This window comes from Festucalex cinctus, chromosome 5 (assembly GCF_051991245.1).
Source record: "Festucalex cinctus isolate MCC-2025b chromosome 5, RoL_Fcin_1.0, whole genome shotgun sequence".
In the NCBI taxonomy this organism is placed as follows: Eukaryota; Metazoa; Chordata; class Actinopteri; order Syngnathiformes; family Syngnathidae; genus Festucalex; species Festucalex cinctus.
This window is the reverse complement of record NC_135415.1, coordinates 29,990,403-30,009,802: the sequence shown is the minus strand read 5'-3', so window position 1 is coordinate 30,009,802 and position 19,400 is coordinate 29,990,403. Positions and strand designations below refer to the sequence as shown.

The window sequence follows — 19,400 nt, the reverse complement described above, 5'->3', positions numbered from 1 at the left end:
ATACAAGTATAGCACATGCTGTTAAGCTGCATCCAAACGTAAGTAAAAATGCATTTTCATTGTAATAATCATTATTTATCTGTATCTTTGGTCATCCATCAATCCCCGCGTGTTCCCACTAGATGGCAGCAGAAGGTACAATTGAGCTGAAATAATACATTTTGATCAACTTACCTTCGATTTTATAAGCGAAAAAAAAAAAAAACATGTTCAAGATACTGGGTTACTCATGTGGTCCTTGAGGGAGACCTGGTGCCCATCACAAGCACCATATTGGGAATTGGGATGGGACGTCTAAATTATCCATCTACTGTATTGCCATTCATACAACAGAGTAATAAAAACAGATTTCATTCTGAGTAAATACATTTGTGAGTAAATTGAGAAAAAGGGCTCATATTTCAGTTCATATACTTTGTGTGTGTGTGTGTGTGTGTGTGTGTGTGTGTGCAATGAGATGTTCCTAATGAAGTAGAAAGTTGTTCTTTTATTAATCTGATATTGATGAAGATGATGACTTCTAGAGACCTTTCAAAGCCAATTTTGGTTTTCAATCACAACTTCAAGGCAAGTTATGCTTGCCGCTTCCGACTAAGCCGAGGGTGAAAGCCAGCTACATGAATCACTATATGGCTACCTGGCAAAGTAAACGATTCTGTTGTACGACGTAAAAAAATGGGATGCATGGTTAATTGTACCTTCTGCCATATAATAATTGTCCTGCCTGTCAATGTCAATTGGTTTTAGATTAAGACTTTTATTTAAAAAATAGAGATATTTTGAGCATTTACTGTAAGTGAAATTGGATCGTTTCCCACAGCACACAAATAATAAAAAATAAAAATACACAAAAGATGAAAACTTTATTTCATCAATAAAAAACATCCAAGAATCTATAACAGCCCAACAATGATGGACAACCTGAAATGGTGGGGCGACATAGGATGGTGCACTTCCTAGCCCGACATATGACCAAATTCATAAATAAAAAATAACGAAAAAGCCTGTATTAAAGGATATTATTATGGCAGCAATTTTTAAAGCAATAGAGCACCAACAAAGAGAGTCTTAGTCACATCAGCTGCTTATCTAGTAGTAAAAGTTCCTTTTCCAACTTCCTCATTTTCAGAGCTCTGTAGGCAATCTCTTGGTCACGGTTCGCAATCTCCTTTTTGAGGTAGGAGCAGTAAAGTGTTCTTAAATCGTCAGCCTGTAAAACACAACATGCACTTCGCTGATATCGTCCCAAATTATCATCACCAGTTGACGACCTGACCTCACCTCTTCAGCTCTGTGGACGTACGAAGCACGCGATGAGCCGTTCCCCCCGCGGCCCCTCCTTTTCGCCTTCTATGAAAAACAAGTATGTTACAGTTTGTTCAAACACATCGTGCAGGCTCACCGTTCGCCACGTCGCGCCAACGACGACGTGAAATGGGGAGTAGCAACGTAAATATTGTTACGGTCGCCACATTGGCGTGGCCAATTTTGTCATTTTTGGCGCAGATGCCACTTTTATTTATAGGAACTTTGCCCATTTCTACCACTACAATGTGCAGTTAACCATCAAGCTATGCGTAGAACACCCCCCCCCCAAAAAAAAAATGTGTTTGTTAGGTGGTCTACAATGTCTCTGCCGTGTGCACGCATGAGTGGTGCACGTAGTGAGATATCGGCACATAAACATGTGATGACATGTCGTGGCTAGCTACACTCAAATGTGGCTGGCAGAATTTTATACTGTTTAGCCATATTGGCTAAAAGGTTTCATGAGCCAGCTCCAACCCTACAAACACCAAAAAGATTCTTTTTGAACAACTTACCTCTGATAAATTAACATCACTAACGTCGGTGTCACCACTACTCGAGCTCCCTGGTTCCATCTTTAGCGGCAGCAACAAGACAGGGTGGGAGGCCACTGCAGAGACGATATGTAGAGTTTAGATGATGAAATAATTGGCTTTTAAAAAGGATTGCAGAGATATAATATTCAGACTTACCATTAACAGAAGAACCATTAATGATCTCAAAACGGGGTCCTCCTGGTACGACCTTTCCTTCAAAGCAAACGTAAACAATTAAGCAAAGATGATATGGACAAATTCAACATTAGAGCCAAGATGAATTCCAAGATTTCATTCATTAATGAACCATCCACATCCGTCGAACATCTCGTAAAACTTCCGTTTGACTTGTGAGCAAGCGAGTGAGAACCGTGTGTCGTATGAAAGCAGTTTACCTTCCTTGCAGTCGCCACGATCAACGGCGTTTCCTCTTGTGCTTCTGCCTTGTGCCTTTAGTTGTAGCTTGGCGTGCGCGCTGTTTAGATGCTTCAAGAGATTCGAGTTACTCACAACGGATGTAGACAGACATTTCTCTCCGGGGCATAACGTACACTTCACACGTATGTTCTTGCCTCTACACTCGAGCATTTTGAAGTAGTGTCTGTATTTCCATCCATAAAAAGCCACTTTTACATCGACACGGTGGTTTGGTGACTCCATGATGCTAAAATGTCGTGTGGCTGACTGTGTAGCGTTTGCTAACTGCCGCGCGTTGTGGCAACACCCTCCCTCGCTGAACTCTCGCACATGATTGGTTTAGCTTGGTACTGTACGCGACCTTTAGCCAATCACGATTGTGCCCCTAACAAAGGAAGGCATTTAGCAGCTTATCATTGGCCTACTGCCGATTTGCTCCTCCCACCTCGCGAGCAGACATATACCGGTCGTAGGCATGGAAGGGGCTTTGTGCCGGGGTAGTCACTATTTTTTTAACAAGTTAAAAAATAAAATAAAATCAACAAGTGGATGGTATGTGCTGCTTTGAAGAAAACTTTTTCTTTTATCGCTCAGTTCCTTAGACCCCAATATTAGATTTGGCAGAGGCATCTTTTGTTGAATTACAGTTATAATCCTTTAATTGAAAAATTTACGTTTCCTCCTGTAAACATCATTAAGCATATAATTTATACATATATTTAAGGCAAGTTGTAAAATGTCTTGTCATCTTATGTTTAATAAATTTAAAACACCACAAATTATGCTGTTTCTACTAAGTACTGACTCAAATATTCTCCAATTTCGATACTGTAAATGTATAAGGACCGTATGACGAGAAATGTTTCTTGGGATGAGCAATATGGCGGCCTGGCGTCTTCAAGAGCCTTCTTGGCCTATCGGCTATTCAGTCAACTGCACGTGACCCCAGGAATAAGTGTGTTAGCGCCTCACAAGTGCACTATAACAATTTTCTAGTCAAATTATAGTCATGGCAGAGAGATAGGAGCCAGGAGGCACAATTTTATTTTATTCGCCCTAAATCCCAGGAAAAAAAAAAAAAAAAAGTCTTGGTTACCATGCCTGCCCACCTTTGATTTTTTTTTTTTTTTTTTATGATTGGAGGAATTAGTACGCCGGACTTTTATCCACATTTGGAACTGGCCTGCTTTCTATCTGGTCACGGTGATGTGCAATTCCATGCAAGATTCTTTATAAACAATACATTAAAATTGAATCACAAATATACAACATTCAAAAATAGGAGTAATAACATTACTTTATTTCCGTTATTTCAGGTGAGATTTTACTTAATACAGAGCAGAGAACTGCTGGCTCAGGTCCCTCGTGTTAAGAGGGAAACACAGAAAAGGAGTCAACTGTATAAGTGTGTTTGTGGTCCTGGAGAGAAAAACCTACGGCGGGAAAACTGGTCACTGTAGCAGTTATGATGTGTGGAAAAAGGATCTAATCATCCACATCCTCATAGCCTTCAGGAAGGGCGTTCATGTGGGGATTGTGGAACAGCGTATGGTTGCCATCTCCCCAGGGGAATTTCTGTTTACAAATAAAAAAATATATAGACCATTCAGAGACATGAAAGGCAAGTCAAGTCAAAGCAATGAAATGTTAGACCAACCTTGGTTCGAATGCGGAGGTGCGCGTAAGGTTTGAACTCTGGCCGTTCATGGGGGTGCTGTGTCCGCTTCAGGTACACGTTTAACGCGCACACCGCAACGCCAGGCAGGGCAACCACATAGGTGAGTATATTCCATAGCCGAGCTGGAGAGTTGGAAAAACAGAGGAATTTCTCTAGTTTAACGGACAAATTCAGTCGTTCGTTATTTCAACGGGTGAATGTTATATGGGTCCGTGTCTCTTTTGGTCATTGGATATTACGCTTGGAAACAGATATTAAAAATAGAAAAACGACTCGTCATTTGATTTTCGTTTTAAAATAGAATCACCAACATTGAGAAATACAGCTTGATTTTCTCGTGTGGCTGTCTGGAATGGGTAAGGAAAAACAAAACAAAAAAAACAGAAAATTTAATGAAAATGAGACATTGCTTTTGAGTTGTGGCTCAACTTCTTTATTAAAATAAAAACATGAAAGAGACCTGGACAAAAAAATGTTGGTGCCTAGATTGAAAATAATTTGACTCCAGGAACAGATTCAAATTGTGTCGATTAGCATCACAGATATCTTTTGCTTAAAAAACAAATATAAATTGTTTGCTTGAGGAAATCAGAACAGTATTGACATTTGGTTTAAGTTACAATTTTACAATAACACAGAATAAAGATTTTACAGTTTTTTCTGAACCACAATTTGAAAAGCAATGCCATAAATTATCTCCACGTGTGGTTACAGTTTGTGGAATTTTGGCTGGAGATGGTCATACAGAATAGTTTTTAGATGCCGGTGTCGCCATCTTCCGGGCAATATGAGAAATGCTCGCGGTGACAACTTCCGGCAATGAAAAACAACAATACGGAAAAAAACGTTTTTTCTTTCGATTTGTTTCTGAAATAAAAATAGAAAATCAAACTGTTATTGGACTTTTCCTTACCCGTCCCAGACGGCCACACGAGAAAATCAAGCTGTATTTCAATGTTGGTGTTTCTATTTTACAACGAAAATCAAACAACGAGTCGCTTTTCTATTTGAATTTAATATTTGTTTCCAAACATAATATCCAATGACCAAAAGAGACACGGACCTGTATGGATCACATATTTACGTCTTCGCGCAACTTGTCCTGCATGTTGTCGAGTCAAGGATACCAGGCTAATGCTAGTGTTAACGTAGCTAACGCCAAGGCAACAAGGTCACTGTGAAATCATAGCCCATTTGGCGTAAAAAAATAAAAAATAAAAATGAATGGCACTATATTAAAGTGTGGTCTTCAATCGTCACACTCACCAGAATCATGATCACTAGCAGAGGCAGAAAGTTGGCGACGGCTCTGAATCAAGGAAGACCTCAGCAAGGGTTGAGGCAGTCGTCTCAGGGACGCCATCTTGGTTTCAAAATGACTCGATTCGAGACAGACCGGAAGACCGTTAAGACGAACGGGCACGGAACAGGAAATCCATACGCTTTTACATTAAAATAAAAATATTTTTGTTTGTTTGTTTTATGTCATTTTGAACCAATGTTGATTATTATTTTTTTAGTCTGTTTTTTTTTACATTGAAATTCATGTTAAGTTGTTTGTTATGTAAATGATATAAAATGTAAATAATGATAAATGAATGAATTGTGTGTTTTATTTGTCAGAAACGGTTTAAATCCTTTCAAATATAGTTGGAAATGGATAAGCGAAATCATTCATCACAATTACTATGTTTAATAAATGATTCTTCTTTGATATCGACTGTTACAAACCACTAGACTGAAACGTGGAACTGGAGCTTGTGCAGGCTTATTTAAAACAAAATACAAAAGTTAAACAATAAAATGAATTCATAAGATCATCCTTAAATTTAATGTTGCCCGTCTCTGTATGTCACAGGTGGCAGGCGGGCCCGGACACACAAGCAGATCGATACTAGTTGACTTTATTAAAGAGGAGTTCATGGTCAAAGTCCAATCTCAAATGCGCTGTACAATAGTACAATTTCTTTTTGACCAAGATTCGTGGGGGGTAAAAAAAAAAAAAAAAACACTTCTCACTGGTAAGTACATAGTCCTATGTGTCGGAAAAATGTTTAGTGTTATTTTCATAAAGAACAGAGCTCAAATGTTCATTATTCTTGCTGCAGTTAGATCTATTTACTCAGTGAATGTTGATTTTAATTGATTTTTTTATGTTGCAAAGTTGTCAATTGGCAAATCTTACGATGATGATGATTTGTGCTCATTAACAAGTTCAGCATATTGTGATAATTGTGAACATGCCATTGAAAATGAACGTGTTTTTCAAGTGATGGAAGCTCGGTACAACCAGTTTGAGTCCACCACTGAGAGATTTGAGCTCGCAGATCACAATGTGACTTTGCAGAAAGGTAGAATACGTTGCAAGTCGTGCGACTGAGTTATTCCAGATGTCTCTCTCGTCTATAAACATGCCATTTGTCATTTATAGGTATGAGGAGGATATTGTTATATGCCCTCTATGGCATCCTTGTTGTCCTGCTTTTAATTCAGCTGATGGTAACTGGGATCAAACGTATGTCTTTAAAGTAATCCCCTTCAATAATATCCGGGCAAATTCTGACAATAAGAAATGTCTTATTATGTTTTTCCTCTGTTTAAAGTCACACAGTTAAACACGGAAATCACTGACGTCAAACTTCATCTTCAAAATCTCAGCCATCGAGCCTTTGGTAAAGAACGTAAAGACGGACGTAAGATATGAGGTAGCAACAATGTAAATATATATTTTTTTTTCACTTCACAATTGAAGGTAACAGGATACAAGATGTTCATTTGGAAAAACGTGTCCCAGTTAGAGGTAAACGTTAAGGTTTCTCAATAACATATGCACAAACATAGAAAATGTCCGAAGAATTTCCCCACAGATAAAGTCGTGATTTCCCAGTCATCAACATTTGACTGTATGACTCCGCATCAAACCAGGAACATGTAAGGAGGGCTGGGTGTCTTTCCAAACCAGTTGCTACTTGTTGTCGACCACCACGGCCACCTGGAGTCAAGCTGAGCAGCAGTGCCTTTCACACGCAACACATCTGGTGGTTGTGAACGGCGTGGAGGAACTGGTGAGCTTCATTCACGTCCAGCTCGTTCATCCAAGCGCAACGTAAACACAATTATCTCTTTGACTGCCAAGAACGTTTAATAACGATAAGTGAAATCGTGATGTATGCCGCCATAAACGTTAAATGACGTCAATTACATTATTATTATCTTTTTAATCAACATCTAAGTCAATGGATTGTGGAATCAAAAATACTAACTATGGCCAGCAGATGGCAGCATTGAATCTCTTTTCAAGGGGCTGCCGATGTACGGAATTTCAATGAAACTTGGTGGAATCTGATGAAATTGGATGAAATCAAACGTTTTCAAGGATGGCGTGAATGATCAAAGCCTTTGTCACATTAAACCTAATTTGCAAAGCGTCACAAAACAAAAATATTTTGTGTCAATGTGACCGTTCTGGAGAAAATCTTCACAAATCTTCACAAAAAGCTTATTTTCTCATCTTTTAAATTTTTTGCTCAATGTCACTCAAATGACCTCTTTTCAAATGGTTATTATTACTAATGAACGGAATAAGGTAGAAACATTTTTTTTTCTAATGAAAGAATGAAATGCGATCTTTCATTTGGTACCCACATTGTGTATGTAGTAAAAGTACACAATATTCTGTTTGCTCTGAAAGATGATTAAAATGCTCAAAATCGGCTGGCACTGTTTGTTTGTTTTTTGATAATGTATGGCAGTAAAAGAGTTATGAAGCAATCGCAATAACCTTGTATTGTTTAGGATTATCTTTCAGAAATTTCTGAAATCACTTACAAATACTGGATTGGACTGGTGGAACGAAAACATGAGGGCGCGTGGAGTTGGGTGGACGGAACGGACTACGCTATAACCCCAAAGTAAGTGTCACTTGCAAAGGCTATTCATTAAAACGGGGGGGCTCAAACTCATGTTAGCTCAGGGACCGATCCTTGTCATATCTACCGTATTTTCCGCACTATAAAGCGCACCGTCAATGCAGGACACATTTGCAAATTTTTTCCATATATAAGGCGCACCGCATTATAAAGCGCACCATTCAATGAATGACATATTTTCAAACTTTTTCCATATATAAGGCACTACAGTAAAGGCTGGGGTTACGTTATGCATCCATTAGATGGTGCTGCGCTAAAGGGAATGTCAACAAAACAGTCGGATAGGTCAGTTAAACTTTATGAATAGATTACAAACCAGCTTTCTGACAACTCCATTCACTCCCAAAATGAATAAACAGCTGTTTTATTATTTTCTCTCAGGTAAAGTATTAGTATTAGCTAGCGATCCAAGATGGCGGGATCTTCTGCGCATGCGCGTCGCCGATCGTGATTGGTCACCGATGGCGTCTTGACAGCGAGACCTGTTGCGGCTCAATATTGATCCGTATATAAGGTGCATGGTCAGCTTTTGACAAAATTGAAGGCTTTTAGGTGCTCCTTATAGTGCGGAAAATACGGTATTTATTGAATTTGTGTCGTATTTAACACATTTGTCGGTCTATGATTAAAAAAAAAAAAAAAAAAAATAATAGTAATAATAATTAAACAAACCGTAACTAATTTACGTGTAAAATAACGACATCCAAGACGATTCCTCCGTACAAGGACTGCTTGTGAAGTTACAAATTTGATATATTTTGATTGTGGCCGACTGATCAATTAGTCCAACATTACAATTTTTTTTTTTTTTTAGCTTTACAAAATCATCTCGCGGGCCGGATTAAACCCCTTTGCGGGCCTAATTCGGCCCGCGGGCCTTATGTTTGACACCCCTGCAGTAAAAGCACATGCACATTCTAATTGTTTTTTTTTTTTTTCTTTCTGCGTGTGTTCTTAGGTTCTGGGACGTAGATCAGCCTGACAATTGGGCGTTCAGAAAAAATGGTGAGGACTGCGGGCAGCTTCACGCTACCGACGTACGCATACGCAGACGCTGGAATGACGCTGACTGCAATATATCATACAACTATATATGTGAATTAGGCATATGAGTCTGTCTTCTTACATGACAGACCAAAGAAGAGTGTATTTTTTTGTTGTTGTTGTTGTTGTTGAGGTTTTCACCCATTTTTATAAGTTAAAAAATAAATAAAGCATTTTGTGTGTCCAGTGTTTCAAGATGAACTATAAAAGTGATAAGACGACTCAAGTGTTACGTAAGACTACAAAGACGTTTTATAATCTGCAATTTTCTCATGTAATGGCCAAAATAAAATCTGCTGTGAGTCCGAGTGGCACAAAATCATCCATTTTGTATACTGTAAGGATATCAGGTGCGCCAAGGTGCACTTAAATAAATAAACAAACATTCACAAACCTATATGGCCATTAATTAGTCTTCAATGAATCTTATGTTCTCGTTTCTGCAATGCAGGTCGAGTCATCTTTATTTATGTAGTGCTTTCAAACAGCCTTAGTTGTCACAAAGCGCTTTACAGAAACACAACCAAACAAACATAACACAAAACATGAACATGAATAGTGTTGGAATACTTGTCTATTGCAACAACAGGAACAGGGAAAAAAAAAAAAAGGATATCATAAAATGGCCGGGTTTCCCTTTATAAAAGGATACTTTACTTATTTAGCCATTTTTGGCAGTCCAACATGAATATTTTGCCTCTAATAAATTTGATATTTTCATTATTTTTCACATACAATTAGTATGTAGTATTTGTATTTATTTTTTGCATATTTATAGTATTTCTGTTTTTTTTTTAGTTGGTCTTCATATTTTTTTAAATATTGAAACATGATCTTGTTTTGTACCAAAAATAAATAATCGTTTGAACAATCGCGATTTCAATTATTGCCATAATAATCATTATTATTATTTTTCCCATAATCGAGCAGGCCTAATCTCAAATGATGCGGTGCTGGCAGTCAATTTAAAAATGGGCGAGAAACGCCAATGGTGGACGCAATAAAACCTATCAAGACTTTGTTTGTTTTGTTGTGTTTCTGTAAAGCGCTTTGTGACAGCTAACACTGTTAAAGACGACTTGACTTGACTTGACAATGACAACAGGGACACAAAGAAAACATCATTTAAATCTAAAACCAAATCACAGATTATGACAACATACTCATACATGTTTTAAATTGCAACATACTAAATTCCCTTTTCCCGCAAAAGTAGGTTGAACATTATCAGAAATGCTTGGTGGACCGATTTGGGAACTGTAGCAAGTGTTTGCTGTTTACACAGCTGTGACGAGCAAGACCAAAATGCTAAAGTACAGTCGAATGGAGGGGGGGGGGAGGTGAGCGAGTATAAGAGTATTATTCATGAGAGATGACTGATTTGCGGATATTACATCACATTCAATGAAACCAGGTTTTCATTCATGATTCAACAACTAATTAAGAGAAAAAAAATGTTGGATTTGAAAGTTGAGAAGTAGTTACATAAGATTCCCAAGTCCAAAAAAAAAAAAAAAAAAAAAAATCCACTCCTCCCCATGTAACTCCTTATCACCTGGTCTACAGTATAAGTACAAGCTGAGACGATGTTTCCCGTTTCTCTGCAGGCAACCATGAACCTGACGGCTCCTCTGCTGCTGCTTGCCACCGGTGAGACTTCTTAAACCGCGACGCCGCTTTCAAACAACAAAACTCATTTTTCCCCACTCGTTACCAGCTTGCGCGGTCGGCGGCGCTCGACCGCCCAAGGCCTTATGGCAGTTCGGGATGATGATCAAGTGCGCCCAGCCGGGAGTTAACCCGTTCAAGTACAACGATTACGGCTGCTGGTGCGGCATCGGAGGCACGGGGAGCCCACGGGACGAGCTGGACATGTGAGGACGAGATGACGCCCAAAAAGCTGCATTCAAATTATAACCAAGAAAGACCAAGAAAGTGATGAATCTTTTTTTAAAAAGAAAAAATGCTAATCTGCTTATTTTAGGTGCTGTTACGTCCATGACAAATGCTACGAAAGCAGCAGAAAGATTCCTGAATGTACGGCCATTAGTGATCTCCCATATGTTCAGGTTTATGATTTCACCTGCTCAGATAACCAAGTCACCTGCTCAGGTGAGTCTGCCACACGATTCAATGTTTTTATAACATGCAATATGCTAAGGATATAAATACAACAGAGCAACTACTAGAGTGATGAACGCAGAGAGTTAGCGGCTAATCCAGTGGCTAAAAAGAGCGGTTAGCGGGAGACGCTAGCGAAAGCTAGCGAGAACAAAGCGGAGGGCGCAAAGCAGCGGGAGGGAGCCCGAATTATGGGACGACCACCTGCAGGACTCGGTTGTGGAAGGTAAGCGGCGGTTGACCCATTGAGTTCAACACTAGATACTAGCACTCACTACCAGGGCTACTTCTACGTTAGTGAACTCGTCCTTTGGGAATCCATAGCAGGAAGATGGTGGCAAGACATTAGCCTCTTTTAAGGTGCGGGGCTATAGCTATGTAATATAATTAGCGATTACTAGTCCTACGATTTATATATATATATATATATATATATATATATATATATATATATATATATATATATTTTATTAATGTGATAGGATTTTTTTTTTTTTTACATATTATTTAAATCAACAGTGGGTATTTAAAACGAATTACCACTAGATGATGCTAATTATTACACACTACGCCTTTAACTAGAAACAAGGTTACATATGTCACAAATGAAAATCCACGACAGAGTGAAACCGCAAAGTAACAAGGGAACACTAATATTGAAGTTTTGAGTGAGTTGATTTTAGTGGAAAAATGTAAAAAAAAAAAAAAAAAGAGTTCCTGTATTTTATCTTTTCTTGTTCAACAGTCTTGTGTCATCCTTGAACAGTATTTATTTTTATTTTTTTTTGCAAGAAAGGCCTTAGTACTGGGGAGGGGGGAGGTTATTTTGTTATTTGCTTCAATTAATTTGTTGTTGGGTTAAGTCAGTTTTTATTTTTTTTAATACATGCATTAAAAATGTATTATCAAAAATGTAAATGTAAAATAGATTAACAGCATGCATTTTGTCCATATCAAATAGAGAACATGATCATCTTGGAGGTCGACGACATAATGTTTGTGATGTGTCTCCGCAGCCACGAATAACAAGTGCCAGGCGGCCGTGTGCGAGTGCGACCGCGTGGCGGCCCATTGCTTCGAGAAGGCCAAGTTCAACCCGAAAAACAAGAACCTGGATCCAAAAGTCCACTGTGTCAACTAAGCATTGAGCAACATCGTCAATAAAGAAACCGAGTTTTCAGTACAGTCGGCTCTTATCAAAATGGACGTTTATTTATTGTCTGCACACAAAATGAACATTTGGAAATGAATCAGTTTTGCAAAAGGCAACATTTTTATTGCTTTGGTTTGAGACTCAAGGCAACTTGGACTAAATTTGGTTTAATGAGACGAAAGGTTCCACAAAACTTCTCGTAAAATTACATAACACACCCAAAGAAAAAGTCAAGGGAATGTCATTGAAGATCTCACCGGGTGTTGGTCACGCTTGAAAATATTTTGGAATCAAATTAAATTGAAATTAAAAGCTCCACAACATTATAAACATTATGAACAGCGAGTTGTAATTGACATAATCACAATTTGCCTTATTCACATACGCTAATCTGTGAATATCTTCATAGAAATTGCATATTCTACTGAAAAAATTAGAACCTCCTCAGACCATCTGTATGCATAAATAATGAAGCTTTCGGGGGAAAAAATAATAGCATAACATACATTTTCCCCAAGATGCACACTGCGTAGCGACAATGACTTACAATTACTAATGAGCTAAATAACGCGAAGGAGATTTTTCATCACCCTCATGCTGCTCAAGTGCATATATGTACGATATGAACAAATCTGGAATTATTTAAAAATGATAACGTTATTATATGTTGTCAGTTTGCGTGTTCAGCAAGCTTCAAGATGATGCCAATGTTTTGAAAATTGGAGAAAGATTCAGAAAGTTCCGTCTTCTAAACCGTTGACGTTGGCTGACTGCCCATTTATAGTCAAATGTCAAATGTGGGTGGGGCATATGCAAATTAGAAGCATTTCTGCACGTGTCGTGAAACTGACTTTACAATTTTACGTACACACTTTTTGTGCGTAGAATAAGAACGTTTCAACACATTAATGAATGAGGTCCATTGTGATAAAAATAAAATCAAATCAAATTATGAATTTAAAACAAGATCAAACGGGAATGGGCATTTTTTCCGAGTTCCAGGAACCATGACATCGCCGTGACAATGAACTCCAAAACTTAAACTATACAGGCTTGTACAGAAGAGTCGTCACATACTTCTTTTTGTATCTGTGTGTTGCGCTCAGAACCATTACACCATCCTGGGAACAAAATAAAGCATCAATTACTTAGAGAAAGAGGGGGAGGAGTTACAATGTCAGCCATTAATAACATGATTGCTATTGTATTGAATTACGGCCTGACCGAGTGGATGTAATTCTTAATGTTGTGTGTTTAGTGCGGCGTCATTAAACAGCTTAAAGTACGCTTAGAGGACAACAGAATAACCAGAATAACATATGCTAGACACTTGCTAGTTGCTAATGCTACGCAAGCAAAATGGTGCATTCAGGGTACTTTCACAGCGTCGGAAACTTCGGTTTCCTTTGATAACATTTTAAGGGGGAAATAATCGGCCATTTGGCCGACGTTTGAAGCCCAATAATCGGCCAATTATAATCGGCGGGCGATTAATCGGTCGAATCCGATTCCATTTTGCCGTAGCTGATTTTGTGACGCTGCGCATGATTTCTGTTTGTACTGTGTACAACTCCAACAATGAGGACGCGGGTGTTTGCGTTACCTTGATGGAGAGGGCGTAGAGGTGATTGAGCATCACGTGATTGGGCTCGGGCAGCAGGGTCGGGTCACACTAGGGGGAAGGCCGACACAAGATTGACTTGAGCTCGTGGTTAACTGCTTGACGTTACAAATGGCGACGACGCGACATACGGAGATCCCCGTGTCTTTGTTGAGCAGCACTTGGAGCAAGTGTGGAGGTAAGATAGGAGGATGTTTGAGTTTGTCTTCTGGCTTGACCGTGTACGCGTCCTGCTGGTAGGGACCCGGAGGGGAACTGGACAAGTCTGGGGGGGGAAACAAAATAAATAATCGGCTCACTAAGAGTTGCTCAAAATTTAAAAAAAACAAAATTCGTACCTGAGATGTCTGCAGAGTCTTGAGAGTCAATTCGGAGGGCATCAAAGACCTCAAAGTCGGTCGTCTTCACCTGGATAACGTTATTTACAGTCCCGGTTTTGGTCGTGATCACGGCCTGTAAGAAAAACACATGGAGGTAAGTAAGTACTGAAATACTATCAAAATATGACTTTTATGTAAACGTTTTTTTTTGTTGAATGTAGGGTTGTTTGATACCATTTTTTCCCCAGGACTCAACTCTTGAGTAGCCTCCAATATCCATACAAAGCACCGATACCGCTCATACTTTTGTTACATAGAATTTATTTTTCACCAATGACAGATAATTCTAAAGAAAGACCGATATATCCCAATATAACATTTTCCTTAAAAATGGCATGAATTAAATGGCAATTTTCGATTATTTTCCATTTAGTCATAAAATACATATTTTGTATAGAACACAAAAGTACGGAAGCGTATTGCATCACTTGGGGGAAAAAAATTCCTGTTTTTCTGACTAATTTTTGAGAGGAGCTTTGTTTTTTGTTTTGTTTTTTTTTTGAGTATTTTTTTTTCCTGTTTTTTTCTTTCTGTCATAATAACAAATGTTTAGAAAAAAATATTCGGGAAAACAGGAGAAAATAAATAAAAGTAAAAAATATATATTTATATTCATTTTTCTCACCCCTGTTGGATCCAACGTCCACTGTCCGTCGACACAAAACTTGTACTGGTGTTCTCCCTCAGGCAGGTCCATGATTGCCACAAAGTTGTTTTTACTGCGTCACCATTCAACAGAGTCCTTCAATTATACCTCAAGAAGAAGCTGCAAGATTCAAACACTTCTACCTTCTATTGAGAGGGATCTTGGTGGCCCAGTTGTTAAAGGATCCGGACACAAAGACCTCTTTGGCGTTCCCGGCCCAGCGGAACACCGTCGGCCTGGCAAGGGTCGGACATTTGTTGTCGCTCTCCAGGTCCTGCTGCCAGGCCAGAAACTCCTGATCTTCCTGCGGCGCCTGTACACATGGTGGTTTCCATAATATTCATGAGAACATTAAGGAGGGTCTGTCTCACTACGCTAGTTTTACACTTTCTGACTTGATAGAACGATAGGGTGCGATGACTGTAATTTATAATGAATTAAAATTCGACAAGTTGTGGCCATGACCCTAAAATTTCACTTTCAATATCAATTTATTTCGCGCAACTGTTGCTGAAATTAGCTAAATGGTACATCTGATATTGTCATTGTCATCAATTGCATGGCACAGGCTCAAACTTGTTGTTACCTTTGTATCTTCCCTGTGGAAAATGTCGGCATCCTCTGTGCTGTCCATCAGGATGTTGGGACGCGCCTCCTTCCCTCTTTCACCCTGACTCCCGCTGGCTCTGTCACTGCTGCTGTTTCCCATTCTGACAGCATCTAACACTGGGAAACGTACACCACTTTATTAAGTGTACTTTCACAATCCAATAAAATCCAATGCGAGAGCTTTACTGAAACATCTACCTTCGGTTATGATCAATGTATGTATATTATTGTAATTTGCAGTGGAGCACAAATAAAGTGACACTTTGTTTGGTGTTGTGAGATGTTTTGAACTCGTGTAAAATGATTTTCTGCATAAAAATTGTGAAACAACAGGCGTCACTGTACAGCACATCTTCCTGGACCGGCCACTAGGGGCGCTTTGACACGCTCCTACTAATCTAATGTAACGACAGTTATGAACTTTTGTGCTATTCTACTTTAGTTTATAGTATGTTACTCACCTTTAATTCTTAGATGACGTCTGGATGTTTAAACTCTCGGGCCAAGAAGAACATGCGGATCTGTGCGGGAGTAGATGGAGACGTCTTTTGTTCGCCGTATAGTTTCCGTCTTAGTGCAGCAGTTTTCTCGTTTTTGAAGACGAAGCGAAAGTCACCTTAAAAAGTAACCCGAAACTCTTTTTCCCAACCTTCCCTCTACTTCGATTAGATCTTTAAACGTCCCGTGATCCAGAGCAGCCAGTACGGACTCGTTCCTGGGGGACTTGCAGTTGTGTTTGTTTGTATGTCCAGACGAAAAAAAAAAAACACCTCTTCCGCCTCCTTTTGGTTTTAACCCAATTTGTGCCGAAGATCGGTCGTTTGTATTGAACACCAACGACATAGAAACAGAATGAATGTGAGTGAAATAAGAGCAATTTATGTTTTGTTTTTTTTTCTAAGTTTGTGTGTTAATGATGGTACAAGAAGACGTGTCTATCGTGTTGTTCCTACCCGGACAGTCAACACATTTCTGTCCATTGGTTGAGCTATAATTAATTACTTTATGCTTTTAAGTTGTAATTATTTCCAAGTAGCCTACTAAGGATTGTATTTCTCAAAATTCCCCTAAACGGTAAAAAAAAAGAAAAAAAAAAAAGGTAATTTTTGTCAAGTTTGCAAGAAAGTGAAAATCGTGTTTGTTATTTTGTAATAATTAAAATCATGGTTTAAATTTACAAGAAGTTCTTGCTTTTATTATTATTTTATTATTATTATTATTATTATTATTTGTGGCATATATACAATTTCCCGGGGTTATTATAAATTCGTGAAAATGCGTGACTACTAATAGGTGACTGGTACCACAATTTCAATTCATTATGCTCACCCCAAGTCCTCTTGTTTATGCGAAGCAAATTTAAAACATCACAAACCATGCTGTTTCTACTTCTACTGTCTCAAATGTTGCGAGGAGCAATATGGCGGCCTCGCGGCTTCAAATGTCTTGGCCTATATCGGCTATCCAGGCATATATTCCGATCAGTGGTTCTACCCGGAAGAATGACAAACAGCTCTTGTTACAAGCGATCTCAATTTTTAAGGTAAGAGTCAATTCGTCTATGTGGATTCTGTTCTAGAAGAAGCATAGTTAGGAGAAATTTAACAACTGCGGTTTTTGATTTCTCCACGAAACCAAACATTTTAGATCCTGCAGCAATTTTGTTTTAACCCACATTTTGACCGGTGCCTACGTTTGAACTCTTCCATGGCACTTTTGGGGCATGCGACATTTCTTCGTGTTATAATCACGCGTTAAACTTGAACATTTAGCATTCTGTCGTTTTCCCCTCCCTGTGTTTGAAACTAAAGGACAACATGGCATCCTACTTTGACGAGCACGACTGTGAGCCCACCAACCCTGAGGAACAGTACCGCCAGAACGCTCTACTTGAACTGGCCAGGTGATGATCTACTGGTCGCTAACGAACGGGAAGCCATTTCAGCATTTTAATATTTTCCTTGAGCTCCATCTTGAGGTCAGTGTACTAGCACGTTCTTTGTCCTCTCTACAGTAGTAGGACGACCTTGGCAGACTGGTAGGACAACTACATGTTACTGGTGAAGTACAATTGTGCACCCAATTGGCATCTGCGCCTGCGCGCTCCGAGTGAAGCTGGAGATGGTCGTGGTTCTCAAATATTTTACATCAAGTGCCACCTAAAAATATAAATGTCCAATGTGACTAAATGCAATTATCAAAAACGAGTCTAGGGTTTTATTTACAAGAAATACATTGAATAAATAAATCATACTAAATAAATACATAACAGCAATGCATATAAACCATCTACAATCTCTAATAATATTGACGCACTTACTTGCTAATGCAATCACACATTGATTGCTTCACAAGAAAATTAGGTTCCCTTTCATTTGACAATTAGCATAGATTTTAAACATAGAAGGCCAAAACATCCCTAATGAAAATTAAATTGCACTAATAAACTAGCCAATAGAGGGTGCTAGAACTGCACAAATGGAAATCAACATGACTTTTATTTTTTTTTATTTTTTTTTAACAAATGTGTTCCTTTTAAATATTGTGAACATGACGACAACGATATTGTGACAATTTTAATATCGTGATATCACGATATTGCCCTTATCGTGACATCCCTAATCATAACCATAGCGATCATTTCTTTTTGACTTCGATTGACCATTTTACACTGGCTTGTGTGTTTTGTGTGTGAAGGTCTCTGATGCAGGGTTTGGACTTGATGGACTCGGGGGATTCATCAGACTGGAACCAACGTCTTCCTCCCCCTGCCGCTAAAGTTGCTGTGCAGACCCTCAATATGGTCGTTGTTTCTCCCGAACAAGCAGGTGACACGTCAATATGCACGTAATACAAATATTTAGTTACTTTTTATTCTGCGGTCATATTCAGCAGCAAAAATGGCTTGCAAAGAATCAAGAATTGTACGACACTTTAACACCCATTTTGTTTTTAGGGCGGTTCTGTCTCATGTAAGTGAGACTGGACAACATGCCCCATATATTACGTACATGTTGTACATGCTTAGTGTGGGACCCGCCCAGCTGGTCTCTTAGTAATGTTAACTTTTTTTTTTTTTTTTTAAACTATTGCAGATAAAGGCCTTAAGTGTCCCGTTTGTTTACTGGAGTTTGAAGAGCAGGAGACCGTTCGACAAATGCCTTGCAAACATCTTTTCCACTCCGGATGTATACTGCCGTGGCTGGGCAAGGTACTAACGGCACACACGCAATTTGTGTTCAGTCTGTTAGTTGCAAAGCAGGGTTCTAGCTAGCATTTGTTGTTTTGTTTTGTTTTGAACTCAAGACTAACTCCTGCCCGCTGTGTCGACTCGAATTACCAACCGATAATCCAGATTACGAGGAGTTCAAGAAAGACAAGGTGAGCGCGTGGATGGCTGTGTACACGTTTTGTGTTTGCGCGCAAGTGTTTGCTTAATGTGTCTGTGTCATGTAGGAAAGAAGAAAACAGAGGGAGCACAGATTGGAGGACCTTCACGGAGCAATGTACACATGACAGTGACCTTTTACCAGTACTAAATATTCAGGAAGTTCTTAACCATCAACATGAAAGTACACACACTTCATTATGCAGTAGTGGCTCATTATTTTTATACATTTTCCTCAATACTGTATATAATTTATTATATAAATATTATCTTTGATTTTTTTCCCCCCCATGTCCCATTCATATTTGTTCCAATCGTATATGAAAAGATGTCTGAAAATGTAAACCAGTGATTTTACACCAGATGGATTCATTTTGCATAAAAGTGGTTTAATGCAGAACTAAGGACTTGAGTTTTGTTTTGATGTATTTTTTTTAAAACCGACTTTCAAATAAATCCATTTGTTGTATGATTCTCTAAAGTGTTTGACTGACTTGCGGCACCGGCCAGATCAAGCAGTTCTATAATGCAACATATTTGCTAGGATGACTCCAAGGTAACCAACAAACA

At 38.8% G+C, this 19,400-nt stretch overlaps 5 protein-coding genes across 6 annotated transcripts; 2 read left to right on the top strand and 3 right to left on the bottom strand.

Annotated features, from left to right (window-relative positions):
* Window positions 1-844: 844 nt before the first annotated feature.
* On the bottom strand, window positions 845-2,579 carry LOC144019412 (uncharacterized). The gene is made up of 5 exons (XM_077522450.1): window positions 2,240-2,579; window positions 2,001-2,057; window positions 1,824-1,918; window positions 1,282-1,350; window positions 845-1,210 (listed from the first exon to the last, which is right to left on the bottom strand). The coding sequence occupies exons 1-5, from the start codon at window positions 2,502-2,504 to the stop codon at window positions 1,073-1,075; spliced, it is 624 nt and encodes a 207-aa protein (XP_077378576.1). The 5' UTR covers window positions 2,505-2,579; the 3' UTR covers window positions 845-1,072.
* A 961-nt stretch (window positions 2,580-3,540) lies between these two features.
* Window positions 3,541-5,358, bottom strand: cox6a1 (cytochrome c oxidase subunit 6A1). Its single transcript, XM_077521963.1, has 3 exons — window positions 5,206-5,358; window positions 3,919-4,061; window positions 3,541-3,836 (listed from the first exon to the last, which is right to left on the bottom strand). Exons 1-3 carry the CDS (start codon window positions 5,300-5,302, stop codon window positions 3,747-3,749), a joined length of 330 nt encoding a protein of 109 aa, XP_077378089.1. The 5' UTR covers window positions 5,303-5,358; the 3' UTR covers window positions 3,541-3,746.
* A 445-nt stretch (window positions 5,359-5,803) lies between these two features.
* LOC144019212 (uncharacterized) lies at window positions 5,804-12,226 on the top strand. The gene is made up of 12 exons (XM_077522127.1): window positions 5,804-5,960; window positions 6,210-6,290; window positions 6,371-6,454; window positions 6,543-6,611; window positions 6,692-6,739; window positions 6,865-7,004; window positions 7,735-7,850; window positions 8,827-8,905; window positions 10,520-10,562; window positions 10,630-10,786; window positions 10,897-11,024; window positions 12,050-12,226. The coding sequence occupies exons 1-12, from the start codon at window positions 5,861-5,863 to the stop codon at window positions 12,172-12,174; spliced, it is 1,170 nt and encodes a 389-aa protein (XP_077378253.1). The 5' UTR covers window positions 5,804-5,860; the 3' UTR covers window positions 12,175-12,226.
* Window positions 12,225-17,411, bottom strand: prkab1b (protein kinase, AMP-activated, beta 1 non-catalytic subunit, b). Of its 2 annotated transcripts, none has more exons than XM_077522129.1 (9): window positions 16,772-17,411; window positions 15,904-15,963; window positions 15,420-15,559; window positions 14,977-15,146; window positions 14,813-14,906; window positions 14,146-14,260; window positions 13,939-14,072; window positions 13,790-13,858; window positions 12,225-13,307 (listed from the first exon to the last, which is right to left on the bottom strand). In XM_077522129.1, exons 3-9 carry the CDS (start codon window positions 15,540-15,542, stop codon window positions 13,230-13,232), a joined length of 783 nt encoding a protein of 260 aa, XP_077378255.1. In that variant the 5' UTR covers window positions 15,543-15,559; window positions 15,904-15,963; window positions 16,772-17,411; the 3' UTR covers window positions 12,225-13,229. The 2 variants fall into 2 exon arrangements, with proteins under 2 accessions (XP_077378255.1, XP_077378254.1); XM_077522128.1 differs by lacking the exon at window positions 16,772-17,411 and adding an exon at window positions 16,059-16,504.
* rnf181 (ring finger protein 181) lies at window positions 16,563-19,299 on the top strand. Its single transcript, XM_077522131.1, has 6 exons — window positions 16,563-16,985; window positions 17,254-17,345; window positions 18,140-18,270; window positions 18,538-18,653; window positions 18,749-18,823; window positions 18,899-19,299. The coding sequence occupies exons 1-6, from the start codon at window positions 16,863-16,865 to the stop codon at window positions 18,956-18,958; spliced, it is 597 nt and encodes a 198-aa protein (XP_077378257.1). The 5' UTR covers window positions 16,563-16,862; the 3' UTR covers window positions 18,959-19,299.
* Window positions 19,300-19,400: the final 101 nt, after the last annotated feature.

Coding starts and splice junctions, on each gene's coding strand:
- rnf181 (XM_077522131.1), top strand. CDS start 16,863: ATGGCGGCCTCGCGGCTTCAAATGTCTTGGCCTATATCGGCTATCCAG. Junction 18,271..18,537: donor TGTTTCTCCCGAACAAGCAG/GTGACACGTCAA, acceptor AAACTATTGCAG/ATAAAGGCCTTAAGTGTCCC. Junction 18,654..18,748: donor TACTGCCGTGGCTGGGCAAG/GTACTAACGGCA, acceptor TTTGAACTCAAG/ACTAACTCCTGCCCGCTGTG.
- prkab1b (XM_077522129.1), bottom strand. CDS start 15,542: ATGGGAAACAGCAGCAGTGACAGAGCCAGCGGGAGTCAGGGTGAAAGA. Junction 14,073..14,145: donor AGACTCTGCAGACATCTCAG/GTACGAATTTTG, acceptor TTCCCCCCCCAG/ACTTGTCCAGTTCCCCTCCG. Junction 13,859..13,938: donor ACAAAGACACGGGGATCTCC/GTATGTCGCGTC, acceptor CCTTCCCCCTAG/TGTGACCCGACCCTGCTGCC.
- LOC144019212 (XM_077522127.1), top strand. CDS start 5,861: ATGGTCAAAGTCCAATCTCAAATGCGCTGTACAATAGTACAATTTCTT. Junction 6,291..6,370: donor CAATGTGACTTTGCAGAAAG/GTAGAATACGTT, acceptor TGTCATTTATAG/GTATGAGGAGGATATTGTTA. Junction 6,740..6,864: donor AAAACGTGTCCCAGTTAGAG/GTAAACGTTAAG, acceptor GCATCAAACCAG/GAACATGTAAGGAGGGCTGG.
- LOC144019412 (XM_077522450.1), bottom strand. CDS start 2,504: ATGGAGTCACCAAACCACCGTGTCGATGTAAAAGTGGCTTTTTATGGA. Junction 2,058..2,239: donor TCGTGGCGACTGCAAGGAAG/GTAAACTGCTTT, acceptor TTTGCTTTGAAG/GAAAGGTCGTACCAGGAGGA. Junction 1,919..2,000: donor TAATGGTTCTTCTGTTAATG/GTAAGTCTGAAT, acceptor TCGTCTCTGCAG/TGGCCTCCCACCCTGTCTTG.
- cox6a1 (XM_077521963.1), bottom strand. CDS start 5,302: ATGGCGTCCCTGAGACGACTGCCTCAACCCTTGCTGAGGTCTTCCTTG. Junction 4,062..5,205: donor TGCTAGTGATCATGATTCTG/GTGAGTGTGACG, acceptor CCAACTCTCCAG/CTCGGCTATGGAATATACTC. Junction 3,837..3,918: donor ACCTCCGCATTCGAACCAAG/GTTGGTCTAACA, acceptor ATTTGTAAACAG/AAATTCCCCTGGGGAGATGG.